Raw genomic sequence first — 16,691 nt, 5'->3', positions numbered from 1 at the left:
TTATTGACTCGAATGGTTTTGTCAGAATCAATGGTCGATTAGTTCGATCACCTGGCTTAACATACGATGAGCGTTACCCTAAAATTCTGCCTTATGCAGCCCGTTTTACTCGTTTGTTTGTTGAACATGTTCACAAGTGCTCTGTCCATGGTGGCCATTCATTAATGCTCAGATTAGTTAGAAATGAGTTTTGGGTCCCGAAATTAAAGAATCTAATTCGTACAGTTATTTTCAATTGTAAGGAATGTACAATTTACCGAAAGAAAACCGGTCAGCAGATTATGGCTGCTTTACCCCCTGAACGTGCGTCTCTTTCGAGACCGTTTATTGGTAGAGGTTGCCGAATAAGAAAAGGTTATGTTCTCGTGCTTGTTTGTTTCGCCACAAAGGCGATTCATTTAGAGGCAACCGGTGATATGTCGACCGAAACATTTCATGCTGCTTTGACCGTTTTTTCTCTCGTCGAGGTTGTCCTGCTCAAGGAAACAGTTTGGAAACCTGCTGATTCCACTGCCAGCGGATGCTGTGAGGCATTAGAAAAATATCGTCTTCATGATCAAGATCTTTTAGGCCCTTGGTAGGCAAATAGAGGCATTTAATTTGTGAGTATTTATGGGTAAAAAAATAAAACATCCACAACAACATCAAGCAACTAAATAAAATATTTGTATTTTTACGCTCTGAACAATATGAACTCCTACCAATGGTTTAGACGACCCTGCAATACCCACACTGTATTAAATAGAAGTGGTGACAGGATTCATTTCTGTTTTACCCTACAAGAGGCAATACGGTATAGGCTTTTTATGCGTATGTGAACACTACGAGTTAGACATCGAATGAGATCAGATTTAGTGTTTTTTCGCAGTTCGATTGATCGCCAGGTTTCATCGGAGATCCACACTTTCGAACACGTTCCTTATGGCCGAGAATTCGAGTGGCAGGTTCCATAAATATAGACTTCACCCTTTTCCATTCCGTCAGCTCACCTTCTTGACAATCTCCAACAGCATTTCCCACACCGCTTGTCCGGGAAATAGTATCTGGTTTGCCTGAATATAACAGTGTGAGTCCATCAGGTTTCGTGAATTCTCCTACACCGAGACAACGTGTTTCGCTTATCTTTAGGAACAGTAGGCCATTAACAAAAACTTCTAAACGGGATGGTTCCAAAACGTCCTTACATTACACGATCCAAATCGTGTCCTATTTTTCATGATAAAGATCGTCAAAGTTATATCAGAGTTCATACTTATTATTCAAGGTTTCGTTAATCATTGATTTTCAGAGAAGCAGATGATTAGCCTATTGTATCCTAATGTATTCTGATGATGGGACTGCCGTCCGCTCACAGCCACAACAACTAGGAGAACAGACACTAAAAATTTGCCATTAAGACACTACGTTATCTTATATTTGAATAAGATTATTATTTCCTCTAGAACGGGTGAATGTTAGGCGACTAAATAAGTATGAATTTGTATTAAATTTTGTTTAATTTTCTACTGCTTGTATAATCATAACTTGCAAAAACTTGGTAGTCATTAGGGAAGCCAAACGGGACTGGGTTTTACAAATCCCGGGATTTTAGTTAAACGTCAAAACATCAAATTCAACAATAAAAACTATTTATTTCCTTAATATATTTAAGTAAGAATATAACAAAGCATAAACTAATTCATTGAATTAAAATAAATTTGAGACAAAAGACAACAATATTAAATTAATAAAACGCAGAATCTACCAACTGGATACTTATATCAGGAGGACTTTACTTGCATCCGACTACACCTCTTTCATTAACGAACAGAAAAATAGAACAAGACATATCACTACGAATGTGAAGGGGAGACAAATGAAGAAAATGGATACACTGAAGGAAAAACATTTCAATTCATTAGGTCTGATTTATAATGAGGACTGGTTTGAGAACAAAACGGAATTAAATATTCCCATAGAAATCAAATGGATGTTGTCATTAGGGAAGAAATTTGCTCTACCGGTAAATCAAACCAATTTCTCTCCAATACGTGTAATAGCTGATATTGAACAATGCATACAGGCAACTGATGAGGATATGGACAGAGACATTGCCAGAACGAAATTTGCCAACAGAATATGCTCTTTTAAGAGGAGCATCCAGAACACGGAAAGGGAACGGTTCATACTGACGATCTTTGAGAAAACTAAGAGTTTTTTGAAGAAACATGACGATATTATAGTTACACAGGCAGATAAAGGAAATAAGACAGTAATGATGTACAGACAAGAATACATGGAGAAGATGGATCAGCTACTAGAAGACAAGAATACGTACAAATTAATCAGATCGGACCCAACAATCAAATTGCAGAGGGAGAATAATAACATAATAACGAACTTATGTAAAAATGGGTATTTGGATGATTTTCAAAAAAGGAAACTAATTTGCTCAGCGGCTACAGCACCTAGAATCTATGGTCTACCCAAGATCCACAAAAATGGAACCCCATTGAGGCCAATAGTATCATCCATACAGGTACCATGTTACCAATTGGCCAAATATGTGGGCGGCATCTTGAGACAGATTGTATCGACAAATTACAATGTAGATAACTCTGCACAGGTTAAGGAACAATTAAGGAACGTGCAACTAGATAAAGGCGAAGCACTTGTGTCGTTCGATGTAGTTTCCTTATTTACAAATATTCCTACCTATTTAGCTGTGAAGAATATAATGGGTAAATGGAATATAATAACGGAACATACGAAAATACCTAGGTCCACATTTTTACACATATTAAAATTCTGCCTGAATGACAACAACTACTTCATGTATGATGACCAAATATACAACCAAACTTTTGGAATGCCCATGGGCAACCCTCTCTCCCCGACAATAGCGGATATTATATTGGACAGCCTACTTGACAACGCATTAACTCTTTTGAAAGATATGAACATACGAATTAAATATATAGCTAAATATGTTGACGACATCTTAGCAATCAATAATCCTAATGACATGGATGTGATTATGTCAACATTAAACAATTACCATCCGAAAATAAAATTTACGGCGGAAACTGAAGTTGATAACAAAATAGCGTATCTGGATACTAGATTACACCGTGAGAACGAGCAAATTTATTTTGATTGGTACGCCAAGGAAACAGCATCTGGCAGAATCATGAATTTCCATAGTACTCAGCCTAAACGTCAAATTATCAACACGGCTAGGAATCTAATTAATAGAGTACTTACCATCAGTGATAAAAAATACCATGACAAGAACATCACAACCATCTACAAAATTCTGGGAAAAAACAGTTTTCCTAAAAATCTAATAAGGACACTAATAACAGACACTAAAACGAAAATTAGATATGACAACAGAAACATCATGACAAATTCTGATACCGAACAGAAAAAATTTTACAGTGTACAATATGTACCAAACCTAACTGACAACAAAAACATAAAGACAACAATTAAATCACGGAACATATGTTTTGCATACAAACCCAATAAGACAATAAGTGCAATATTTTCTAAAACGAAAACACCGATTGACAAACAACAACAAAGCAATGTTGTGTATGAAATTCAATGCAAGGGAAAAGACAACAAAAATTGTGAACTCATATATATAGGTACAACAAAGAGAAGCTTGGAGACAAGAATGGGAGAACATAAAATGGACATAATGAGGGGAAAAGAGACAACTGCACTTGCACAACATATTTTAGAAACGGGACACTCGGCTGATTTTGAAAGTGTCAAAATATTGGACAAAGAGGGCATGGAGAGGAAAAGATATACGATTGAAAGCTTGAGGATACAACAAAAAATTGACAGAACGATGAACCTAAAAGAAGACACGGCAAATATAAATATGAGTTACAGGGTTGCTATTAATTAAACGAACTGTGATATTAAACTAAGTTGTACAATTGTGGTTATATGTATGTATTTTATGTTCAATATTATATGTTTAATGATAAATGTAACAATAATTTGATGTAAAGAAAATATCTACAAAAAACTGTAAGTGTTCTAAATGTTTGTTTTGAAAATATTGTTTTAATTTTAAGTTTTATTATTTAAATAGACGATCCCTTGAAAAAGTAGACATAACATCTACGAAACGTCGGGAAAATTGTAATAAAATAATGATTTTTTATTTACATTAAGGAAGTTCAGGCCCTATTAGCTTAAGAAACTCAACAACTTTAAAAAAAAAAGACATTTTATATTTATACCCGTACTCTGAACTTTATAACAGTGAGAAATCCAAAACATAACTGAAAATTTTATAACTTTTGTATTGAATACATATGCTATGTTCATAATAAGAGAATTTTAAGGAAAGCGTACATTAACAATAATGTAAAAATTGGTAAGGCAGTCATTTAGTGTTAAAACTGCATAATTTTGGTCTAAAATGTTTGTTTCCTCCCTATATTAATATTAAAAATGAAAAGCTGTTTTATTTTATAACTAAAAATGTCCGTCTGTCTGTCTGTTTGAAACACGACATGGCATACAAGAAAGGAGCCAGCTGGCTAAAGTTATTCAAAAATACTCTCTGTTGATACGATTTGTGTGGTATTGAAAATGGTCCATGATTTGCCCTAGCCCCATGCAATTGTCCCCCAGAATACTGTTTGAGCAGTCATAAATATCTTGATTATGCGGCAATCCTTAAAAAATTTAGTTTATAGTTTATTTTCAATACATAATTTGTATATAATGATATTAACATAAATTTCAATATAAGTCATTCATTCATAAATGCTGATTCAAGTCCCCATAGAATGCTCGACTACACTTCCTCTTTGCGCATGTGAAATTTCATTCAAATCAGAGTAAGGGTTTAAAAGTTACAGATTTATTTCCCTATTTTTATACTCTCATACCACTGTGCATCGTTCATAGTCAACGCGAATTTATGAATAAACTTGTGTAAAAGTCTCTCAATGCAAGGGAGACCTGCTGCTCCCTGATTAAAATTAAAAAATCAGGCTCCGTTTGGATTAGAAGTGAGATTAGTATTTTAAGTATGCTGAAATTTAGCTTTCTAGGTATTTTGGGAGCTTCAAAAATCTTCCTAAAATATCAAAAATCTCATAATTTTCCGGGATTTGTTAATCCCGAAAAATCCCGGAATTTTTTTTCACAAATCCCGGGATTCGGGAATTCCCGATCCCATAAAATCCCAGGTTTTCGGGATTGGCATCCCTAGTAGCCATATAATAGTTTTATAAATTTATACGTTATAGCAAGCAACATTTCAATGTGAACTGGGGTTAGATGCTGCTTTTTCACCTTATCGAATCAGAATTACTTACTGAATCATATAATTAAAAATCAATAAAATTTGGCTAGCCTACACCACCATAGTGGGGAGGGTATTATGCGTTTGTGCAGATGTTTGTAAAATATTAGTCTAACACCCACCATAAAGTATACCGATCAACTTAGAATCACTTTCTGAGTCGATTAAACGATGTCCGTCCGTCCGTCTGGTCGGCTGGCTGGCTATCCATGTAAACCTTGTGCGCAGAGTACAGGTCGCAATTTTGAAGATATTTCGATGAAATTTGGTACATATTGTTTTTTCGGCTCAAGGACCAAGCCTATTGAAACTTATTTCACCTAGCCCCCATACAAATGTCCTCCCGAAATTGGACTTCATCGGTCATAAATGTTTAATTTATATATGTATCTCCACAAATTCCGCTCCAAATAAGTTTTATATACACAAAATTCATGTCACCAAATTTTGTTACGATCGGTCCATAATTAGTCATAGCTCCCATATAGACCCGCTTCCGAAAATCACTTTAACGTGCATAAATCGCTTAAAAATGTTGGTATACACACAAAATTCATCATAGTTTACTTTAATATAGACATAAATCACACGACCTAATTTCATGGTTATCGGTCCATAATTGGTCATAGCCCCCATATAGGGCCCACTCCCGAAAATCACTCAAAAATATAAATTATTGAAATTTTAAAAGAAAAATGTTTTTGCTCTTTTACTTAGTGCAGGGTATTATATGGTCGGGCTTGACCGACCATACTTCCTTACTTGTTTTTTCTTTAAATATGTTTTAAATAAAAATCAGCACAAATATGTTTCGTGTAAATAAAAATCAAACTGGCAAATTTCGTAAGCATTGGTCCATAACTAGTTTTTGTGTAAGGTCGACTTCCGGATATTAGTTTAATGATGAAATTAAAAGCAAAATTCTGTGGGTATTGTACTATTATTTTATCTAGCTCCCATACACTTCCCGAAACAATCTCACATAAATAAATAAATATACTTTATTACTTGTCTATTTAAATTATAGATTTTCTATATTTAATATTCAAGTAAGTTTATCAATCATTAATACATATTTTACAATTTTATTTATTTATATACACACATGATATTTAAATTATAAAAATATTAGATCAATATGTAGCTAAAGCAACAAGTATTGGCTGTGAATCCCATCAGATATATCTGTAATATTATGTGCAAATTTGAATACATCGATTACACTGATGCTGAAACGTCTACTGGTCGTTTGTTGAAGATAAATTTCGAGTTCATCCTGAAATGCAAAATAGGGAATTATTAATATAAATCAATATAAATAGGAAGTCAAATTATAATGTAATCTCAACAATTTTATTCTTCATTTACATTTATTAATTAATTTTTTTTTAGAATTGTAGACATTGATACCTGTAGTGGATTACAGTGAAAATGGTCCACCTGTGACTAAAGAGGCTAAATTAGTTAGTTTGTTGTATTTAAATAAAAAATACATACACAACTTTATTAATTTAATTAACACTGCACAAAAATTTACATTAACTAATATATTGCACTTTTTCATAATTTTCCTTTGATTTATTTCGTTAACTGTTTATACACTTGTTAATTGGAACGAACACGGTTTTGACCAATTGTCTCAGTTTATTTATAAAGTTCAAGATGGGTTGCTACACTACGGTTGATCATCCACCTAAACTACATGATATGGTTGAGAAACATTTTAGAGATAATTCGAAGGGTTCTTCGAAAGAATACAGTTTGCTGACAGGTACAGCGTGGAAAGAATTTTCATTTTGGAAGGACAAATATAATATTTTTAGGTCAGATATATACATATGTTTTGCTTAGTGTTTATAAACCGGTTAACCGAAAAGCCGGTTTTTCTTCGAAATCTCGGTTTTTTGTAAACCGGTTAATTTAAAATGTTGATTTTCGGTTAACCGGTTTATATCACTCAGTTAACCGGTTTTTAAAATTTGGGACTAAAACACATAAATTTCATGATTTGGAGAAGTTTTTATATTCATTGTATACACATTGTATCAAATATTTGTTCTGATTTGAAACCTAAACTACAATTTTTTAAGAATTACAATGATTCTAAATAGTAGAGGACAATGAGTTTACATAAGAACTTTTTCAGAATCAATTGCATATAATGAAACTATTAAAAAAATAAAATTCCTCATAAATCTAGAAGTTTACCCCAAATCTCACTTATGATTCATTAAAAATTTAGTGATGATTTTATTAAACGTTAAATTGAACCTTCTTTCAATAAATTTGACTTCATTATTGTGTTTTAACATTTCGTTAGCTTAGTGTACAAACGTGCTAAGTTCAGAAATATTACATGAGACAAAACACTTTCAAAAATCCTTGATTTTAAATATTTTTGAAATCTGTTAATGCAGTTTTATTACTTATTTGGAATGATTTATAATGGCAAATAATCACAGTTAAGAAGAAGTGCGTTCGCATCCAATATAAGTCCTTTTTGGGACTTGGAACATTTTCTGTTTCATATCGGAAAGTCGAGGTGATAATCATTTCAAAATTATCAAATATTTAATTAAACAATGTATGTATTACATGTTTTATTAGAAATTTAATGAATAAACCAATAATTAAACAATTCCATTGGACTGAGTAATAATTTTGCACTTTTGCATATTTGTAGTTATTAAATGTTAACCATTCCTGACTACTAAAAACTACAAATTTTAAAGCTATGTATACTTTATTGGATATTTTAGGTTTTCGACATTTGAAAATGTATTGTTTAAACTTATAAAATAGCCGCTTGAACTCTAATAATAAGACGTTGGAAATCATCGGTATGCGTGGAATCAGTACGTCTACGACTTTGAATCTGCCAACAATGATTGTTGCCTGAATTAAATTTGGTAAATATTTGTTTATGGTCAATATTGTTCCGTTGCTTAATTTTGGAGCGTTTAAGTTGCGTAGAAGCATTATCGGGGATCCAACCTTCAATGTTAATACATGTAGTGGCATTTCGGCTGGTTCAAATAAATTCAAAAATTCAGTAGGATAATTGACGGCTTGATCTTCGTTCATTACAATGTCAATCGGTTTGTATTTCATTGTTTCGTCAGGTAGTTTCAATTGAATTTGCTCATTGAGATTGTTGACATCATAATTTTTTAGTTGTAAGACTTGTAAGCATTTGGCAGAAGTTTGGCGGGAACGAAATCTCATTTGTGACGAGATCTATTGGAATTTTTCCATTTCCGATGTCCAACAATTGTTTTGAGAATGTTTCGACAAATGCACACGCATGTTCGTCGATAGCATTCGGATTCTATAGCTTCATTTCCAGTGAAATAAATTTGAAGGAACTTCGCAACCCACAACTGTCTGACAATGCCACTGTACGTCACATCAAATCAGACCCGACATGAGTACGATTTGCCCGGACGAAACCGAGATCGCTAATGCTATACGTGCACTGAAGAATGGCAAGGTACCAAGGCTGATCCTACTCTTAGCGCTGAAATAATCAGACCTATTAACAAGGATTTCTGGACATCCCACTCTCTTCCTACTGAACATAGTGAAGGAGTGATAATTAAACTACCCAAGAAAGGAGACGGAATGCAAAAACTGGTGGGGTATAACTCTTTTAACTATGATTCATAATCCATGCTAGACTGTCATCATCAATTTCAGCCGATCTTCGTAATGAGCAAGCTGGTTTCAGACCACACCAATCTTGCACCGATTATATAAATAGTCTACGGATCATCGACTTCGGAATTCCACCTGAGCTAATCGACTTTATCAGAGCTCTGTATGGCAACTCAACAAGTCGAGTACTGCATGAACGCATGTTAGGCAATCCCATTGGTGTAAGCACTGTGATACGACAGGGATGTATCATATCTCCTCTGTTATTCAATGTTATATTGGACTCAATTATGCAGCAATCCACTGCAAGTGACATACAATCCCTGCAAGTATTTATTAACCGCTGGTTGCGCAAAATATTGCGAATATTTTGGCCGAATGTAGTTTCCAACAGAGACCTCTGGCAAAGAGCAGGCGAAACACCAATCCGCATAAAAATTGCAAGGAGGAAATGGAGCTGAGAAGACCTCATGATGATATATCAAAGATGAAAATTGACTGGATTCCTCAAGGCAGCAGAAGAAGAGGAAGACCCGCTAACACTTGGAGAAGGCAATTAGAATCCGAAACTAGCAGAACAGGAAAAACTTGGTCTGAGATTAAACTATTGGCACAGGACAGATCCCGACGGCCCTTTGTTCCAACATGGAATCATAGGAATCAATATATATGGGGGATTTCACGTCAAGTGAACCAACTTTTAAAATCGATGTCTTCCGATCGGGATGATACACCAAGGTTAGACTTATTGGATAGTAATTCAGACACAATTTTTCAACAAGATCGGTCCAGAACTCTCTGAGTTAGAGGGGGTCAAAATTTGACATTTTGGCAAACATGTGATTTTTCTCATCCATGTAACTTATTACCTATTGTTCTTAGAAAAATGTGTTCCAAATAGTTTAGATAGCTATTTCTTCAATCTTTCGAAAAAAAATATTAAAAAAAAAATAAAAAAGTTTTAATATTTTTTTTCCGAAATCAAAAACTTTTTTAATTTTTTTTTATCAAAATGGGCCCTTTTTTCTTAAAATAAAGCTTAGATATTTTCCTTGAAGACCTTTTTGGTCGCTTAGCGGGATGCGAGTTTGATATCTATCAAAAAAAATGTTTTGTAACTCAAAACATGAAATTTTTGACTTTTTTTGCAAAATCAAAAACTTTGTTGAGTTTTTTTTTTTAAAAATGGACCCTTTTTTAATTTTTTTTTTTTGCTCAAAAGAAAGCTTGGATATTTTCCTTTCAGACCTATTTGGTGGCTTAGTGGGATGCGAGTGGGATATTTTTCAAAATAAATGTTTTGTAACTCAAAACATGAAATTTTTCACTTTTTTTTTTTTTTCAAAATCGAACTTTTATTTCTAAAATGGGCACTCTTTTTAAAATTTTTTTTTCCTCAAAAGAAAGCTTGGCTCTAGTCCTTTAAGATCTATTTGGTCGGTTAGTGGATGCGAGTGGAATATATAGCAAAATAAACATTTTGTAACTCAAGATATACAATTTTTGATTTTTTTTTGGCAAAATCGAATTTTTTTCAAAAGGGGAACTTTTTTAAAATTTTTTTTTTTTTATCTAAAGAAAGCTTAGGTCTATTCCTTTAAGAGCTTTTTTGTCTGGTAGTGGGATGCGAGTGGGATAGTATCCAATAGGTCTAACCTTGGTGTATATTTCATCCCGATCGAAAGACATCGATTTTAAAAATTGGTTCACTTGACGTGAAATCCCCCATGTATATATCATAATTGGGAAGCGGGAGCAATGATCCAATTACGTGGTACATTTGGCCTTGAAATTTAGTGGGTATGAAGCCAACGTTGTTTACGATATTAGTTGCCAAAAAAGACGTAATTTGAAAGCATTTGAAGTTGTACTTTCGTAAATTTAGAAGGAAGTGCTTGGAAATCGGTGTGGCGCCGGAAATGTAACTTAGAAGCCGCACAATAATTGGTGGCAGAACAACTTTATCGTTCGAACAGCACATTCCCGGGGATTTCTTAGGAAACTTCATAACGCAGCAATATAAGCTGTAGTCATCATCCTTATTGTAATGGAATGCCGCAAACTTTAAATCGATTCTTTCTCTTGATTGAGTCATTCGGGAGCGATTGGCTTCTAGTCTTTCGATATGCCTCTGTAGTGTCTCTGCAGCTCTCGATGAAGATGCACTGCGACAAATTTGCTGAAGCCGTGATTCCCGTTATCTTTTTCGTTTCTGCTCCTCTAGACTTAGATGCCCTTCCCCATTTTTCTCAAGACGTGATTCGCGTTCACTTTATGTTTCCGCGTCTCTAGACGCAGATGCCCTTTTCCGAATAAAACAGTAATTTTTTATGAATTCACCTTCATTTTTTATGAATGAAGAGTTATTACAGGGGATGAAACCAAGGCTGTTATTTCTCGAAAGGAAAAAATATTCTTAAAAATTCCCTGAAAATTTTATCAAAAACGGTCCAGCCGTTTTTGTGTCCATATGGAACATACATCCATTTTTATATATATAGAAGATGTGTAGCTTAGGGTGGTTTTTGTGAAAGAGCAAAAGTGTTTACGTGCTCACATCTATAATTGTTCCTTTTAGTGTAAAAATAGGATTGTTTTAGCTCAATCGGACTTTGCTTTCCCGTGCCGAAAGAGGCCTGAAGTTTTCTAAAAGGCTATCGCTGACAGCTTCTACCTAGATTCCCAGAAGTTGAGAAAATAAGTGAGGTCAAAATGAGAAAAAACTGTAGTCATTTTAAAATTTCGAGGCACTTTCGGCACGGGAAGGCAAAGTCCGATTGAGATAAAACTATAACAATCGTATTTTTTCACTAAAAGGAACAATTCTAGACGTGAGCATCTATAAAAATCGATTTTATTAAACCACCCTAGTGTAGCTAATGGACTGATTGTTTCGCCATTGCAGTTGAAAGAAAAGTATTGTAACAAAATATTTAAAATATATTTCCCTATACTTTATTCAATTAAAGTTTAGGTGGACCATTTTCCTGTGACATGCACTTTTTACTTAATGTAAGTAATACTGAACTAACCCCCATATTCATAAACAATTTTTAAATTTATAAAACAAAATTTCAATAATTTGTTTTATAAACATTTACCCCATTATCACAACGTCTGATTAGATGTTAACTTATAGTTATGGCGTGTGATCTACAAACTTTTGCAACAGAAAACTAAATAATTCGCTGGCTGCAAAAATTTGCAGCATCACTGCGAACAATATGCACTAAAAAACGCTGGACGTAAAGCAATAATAGCAAATATGCGTTTTCGAATGAGAACATTTTTCTATTAAAACTGTCAGTATAACTTTAGATTAAAACATAACTATAACTATACATTGTGATAATGAGGGTTAAAAATAAATTGTAAATAATGTCTTAAAAGTGTTTAAGTGTTATATATGTGACCCTAAAGGCGAAATACAAACAGAATATTTAACTTACCTTTAATAAGAACCAGACTCAAAAGTAATTGTACTTTTTCACAGCAGTCGGTTCTTCATACTGAAACGACATGTTTACAGAATTTCGTCTAAGGACTGTCCGTTCAACAAAATATTTCATCCTGTACGAGAACAAATTGTTAAATATGTGTATGTATGTTGGTTATTACACTATGCGACAAAAAATAATACCTGGAAAGTAATACAATTTTTCTGGAAGGTGCTGTCGAGTATAACAAGAATTTGTCTTTGAAATTTGCAAAACACCTCGAAAATCTTGAGTTACGGGTAAAAAACCGGTTTTTCATAAATTTAAGCACTTATAAGCCATTAACTAAGCTGATTCTCAATCGATTTTAATTTTTTAAACGGAATCAAATGGTATATATTATTTAAGTATTTTGACAAAATTTGTGTGCATTTCTTCAGCAAACATATTTTTGTTTTTATTTTTTCACCATTTTCTAAATTTGAAGAAGATTTTACATAGTATTTTACTATTTATGCATTGATTTAAGTTTATTTATGCAAAAGAAAGCGGTTAAGCAAATGGTGAAAAAAATAAAAACAAAAATATGTTTGCCGAAGAAATGCATACAAATTTTGTGAAAATACTTAAATAATATATATACCATTGGAAAGGCCACAGTTTCTTCTTTTTATGTCCGTTTAAAAAATTAAAATCGATTGAAAATCAGCTTAGTTAATGGCTTATAAGAGCTTAAAGGTATGAGAACCCGGTTTTTTACCCGTAACTCAAGATTTTGGAGGTGTTTTGCAAATTTCAAAAACATATTCTTATTGTACTCGATAAAGGCTATCAGAAAAATAGTATTACTTTCCAGGTATTTCTACTTTAGTTTTTTTTGTCTCGAAGTGTTATATATGTAAATCTATAGAATACTTACAATTTAGTGATGTGATGTAATATATCCCAATAAATTTATTTTTTTTATAGAAATAGATTTTGATCAAGTAATACAATACAAAATTTATTCATATCGAAGCTTTTAAATGATTTTGAAATTCAGTTAAATGAGAAATATAAGTAAAATGTTTTCGAATTACATTAAACTTATTTATGAGAAATTTGATATCGATAACAACAGTTCTAAAGGTAGGACCACACGATTGCCGCAATGAACCAATTTAATACAATTTTTATTGTGCTGAATTGGGGCCCAATAAAGAAATTGTCCCAATCAAATTCTCTGCAGTCACATGATTGCTTCATTTTATATAAATTTGATTGTCGTAAATTGGCGCAAAGCGATTTAGTGGCAATAATTGTCGCATTTCAGTCACACGATTGTTCTAGTTTACGGCAACTCAGAGAAACAGCTGTTGTGCTAGATTTTAAATTTTGTTTTGTTTACATAAATGTAAAAACAATCTATTTTTGAAAAAAATATTTGTTAAATAAAAAAAGAAAATTGCGTCGGCCTTAATTATCATATAAAAAAATTAATAAAGAAATGTTAAAAGATGTATGTGGGTCAGAGAGTGGCTGACAAAAACAATATTTCATTTACAAAAATTAATATTGGCGCTAATTGTCTTCTTTGATTGCCGCACTAGAACACAATAAATATTGGTGTATTTTTAACTTTTTTATTGGTGCATGTTGCCTATCAAGCATTCACATGATTGCCGTACCAGGGTTGCATTTGATTGGGCCAAATAAGCACAATATTGTTGTGGTTTGACATATGAGCCAATAAGTTGTGAAATCACACGATTGACGTATAAAATAGACCAATAATTGGTGCATTGCGGCAATCGTGTGATCCTACCTTAAGGACAATTTCAACAAAAAATGATTTCTATTAATTCGAGGGATTATATCAAGGTGAATTCATTATAAGGTTAGAGCGATGCAAAAATTTGTTGTTGTTTACTTATGTTGCTGGAGCTGTCAAAGTCTGCCTGTTGTTTTTATTGCATTTACGTTTGTTGTAGTTTACGCAACAACAATCGCTAATGAATTAGACACCTCTCCAGTTGGAAAAATCGTCATAGACGACATTGTCTTTGACGATTTATGAAAGAGTTGAGCGACATTAAATACACTTTTTGTTTATTAGTTTGTGAACATCCATTGTATATTGTATGAATGTTTTTGAAAGAGTAGTATGTATAACAAGTAGTCCGACTCTTAGGCCCTAATATTATAAAACGCAACGCGCCCATTTTCTTTGCGTTGCATTAAATTACAGTTTGCAAATCACTGCGATTAAGCAAGTGACTGCTCGCGTTGTAACATCTGATTCTTACGTTATTGTGTTGCAGTTGTTTGAAATTGTACATTTTATACAACGCAACGCTTACTTTTTTGTCACTTTGATTGTCAAATTTAACGCTTCAATTTTCTTGGCGTTAGTTTAAAAAGTGGTCAAATATTCTTAAAAAAAATAACAAATATTTAAACATTTTGAAATATAATTGTTTCTGAAATAAACATACTTATGTAACTACTTTAGGTTTGGACTAACATCAAATGACTGCCCAGTACCGCAATTCTTTTTTTATATATTCCTACCGTCGTTAAGTAACGAACAATATCGGTTGCTCTAACGAATTTAATATTCAGTATTTGAAGTTAACGATTTCTCTCTGTAATACATATTAACGACGAATATAGTTAAAAATATAAATTTCAATATTTTTAAAATTAAAAAAATCATTTTTATTTATTAAAATGTTCACTGTATTTTCGTGTTGGTAGATAAAATTATAGTCGTGTGAATAAATAATCGCATTTATATTTAAAAATCAAACACCAGCTCCCCCAAATACATATATTCGCGAAACCTACTGAAAACAGAAGAACAAGAGTTTCGGATGAATTTCCTTCTAAGAAAACAGTCTTAAAATCGATTTTTTAGCTTATATATTTAAAGCTTAAATCAGTCCGTATCTAATGAACACAAAAAAGTTGACCAATCGTACTTTCAAAGAACGGCTTATTTCAAATATTTATGTTAAAAAACTAACTTCTTAACAATTATCGTTATGGCTTAACTAGAACATTTTATTTGTTGTTAACCTGACAAATGTCGTTATTTACCTACTATTTTTAAAGAAAATAATCCGTATAATTCAATTCGAAGTATCTCTTAACGATAGGTATTGTTAACTTATGAATTTTAATAATTTAACGACAAAATTTTGTCGTTAAAAAGTTACAGAATTCCGGTACTGAGCTTCCACAAGTATCGTTCTCTACCCCAGCAGAAAACTTCATTTTTATGTTCTTAATATTTATTTTGATATATTTTTGTGTCTTCTTTGGACAAATATTTTATGGATTCAAAAGTAAATAAACGCCATACAGCTGTTTGGCTTACAGCATTGCCAACACGATATAAGTATATCTTTTTGTACATTTTTATTTTAAATGTTAGTATCAACTTATACAATGGCAACCACGGCTACGTAGAGATTTGACAATAGAAGTGACATCGTAATATTTCGGCGTTGACTAAACGCTTGGCTTAGTGATTTATAAAATTTTATATTTTTTGTTACGCGTTCACAACAGCGTTGGTGAAGCGTTTAACGCAAGTGATTTACAAAATTAGGGCCTTAATTTTTTCAAATTACTCTCTCACATATACGGGTACTATCCCTGCCAACAATTACTATCCAAAAAGTGTCCCAAACGTATCATCTTGAAGTTGAAACTCATCGAATATGATATCGCTTTCTTATAGTGCGGGAAAAAACGTGCCACGCATATGATACCTACCAATTCTATCCATTTAGTATATTATATCTAAATTTATGTCTAAAAAGTGATAGAAGTGAGAGAAGATAATGTTTCCAATTCTGCTTCTTGCATTAAAATGGAAATATTTTATTGCATTCCAGTTATGAAAACACTATGCATATACTTATTTACATTAAAAATAAATAAAATAATGATATAACTTAACTTAATATGACTTTAATTAAAAATTAGAGTATAAAAAATTATATAAAATAAGTTTCACTAATTAATTGGAATACGTATTTACATTTTTTAAAAAAAAATTACTAGTTAGTGCACTAACTCTATACCTTTAAAAAAAACTTTATTTATTGATACACTTTTAACAAACACTTCAATTACAAATATAATTTAAATTAATCACTAATTATTTAATAAAACTTTATTTATCACTATTTAATTTGAACTTAAGTTAAAACACACACTTTTTATTTAACACAACCGATGATTTTAAAATTCATAAATATACTGAGTATTGTCATGTTCTTCTTCTTTCTTTTGAA

General features: G+C 32.4%; 1 protein-coding gene across 2 annotated transcripts in view; it reads right to left on the bottom strand.

Annotated features, from left to right (window-relative positions):
* The window catches only part of Hasp (Hig-anchoring scaffold protein), a 278,761-nt gene that overhangs the window by 162,648 nt on the left and 99,422 nt on the right, over positions 1 to 16,691 (bottom strand). Inside the window, exon 6 of one of the 2 annotated variants that reach the window (XM_065500847.1) lies at positions 6,522 to 6,593. The exons of the other annotated variant lie outside the window; for it this stretch is intronic. Coding sequence (XP_065356919.1) covers positions 6,592 to 6,593 — 2 coding nt within the window. The 3' untranslated portion in view covers positions 6,522 to 6,591. Of the gene's footprint in view, positions 1 to 6,521; positions 6,594 to 16,691 lie in introns of those variants that run through there. 2 annotated transcript variants of the gene reach the window in all.

Source organism: Calliphora vicina, chromosome 2, assembly GCF_958450345.1.
Source record: "Calliphora vicina chromosome 2, idCalVici1.1, whole genome shotgun sequence".
Lineage (NCBI taxonomy): Eukaryota > Metazoa > Arthropoda > Insecta > Diptera > Calliphoridae > Calliphora > Calliphora vicina.
Note: the sequence above shows the minus strand (reverse complement) of the source record. Positions and strands in the feature narration are given on the sequence as shown.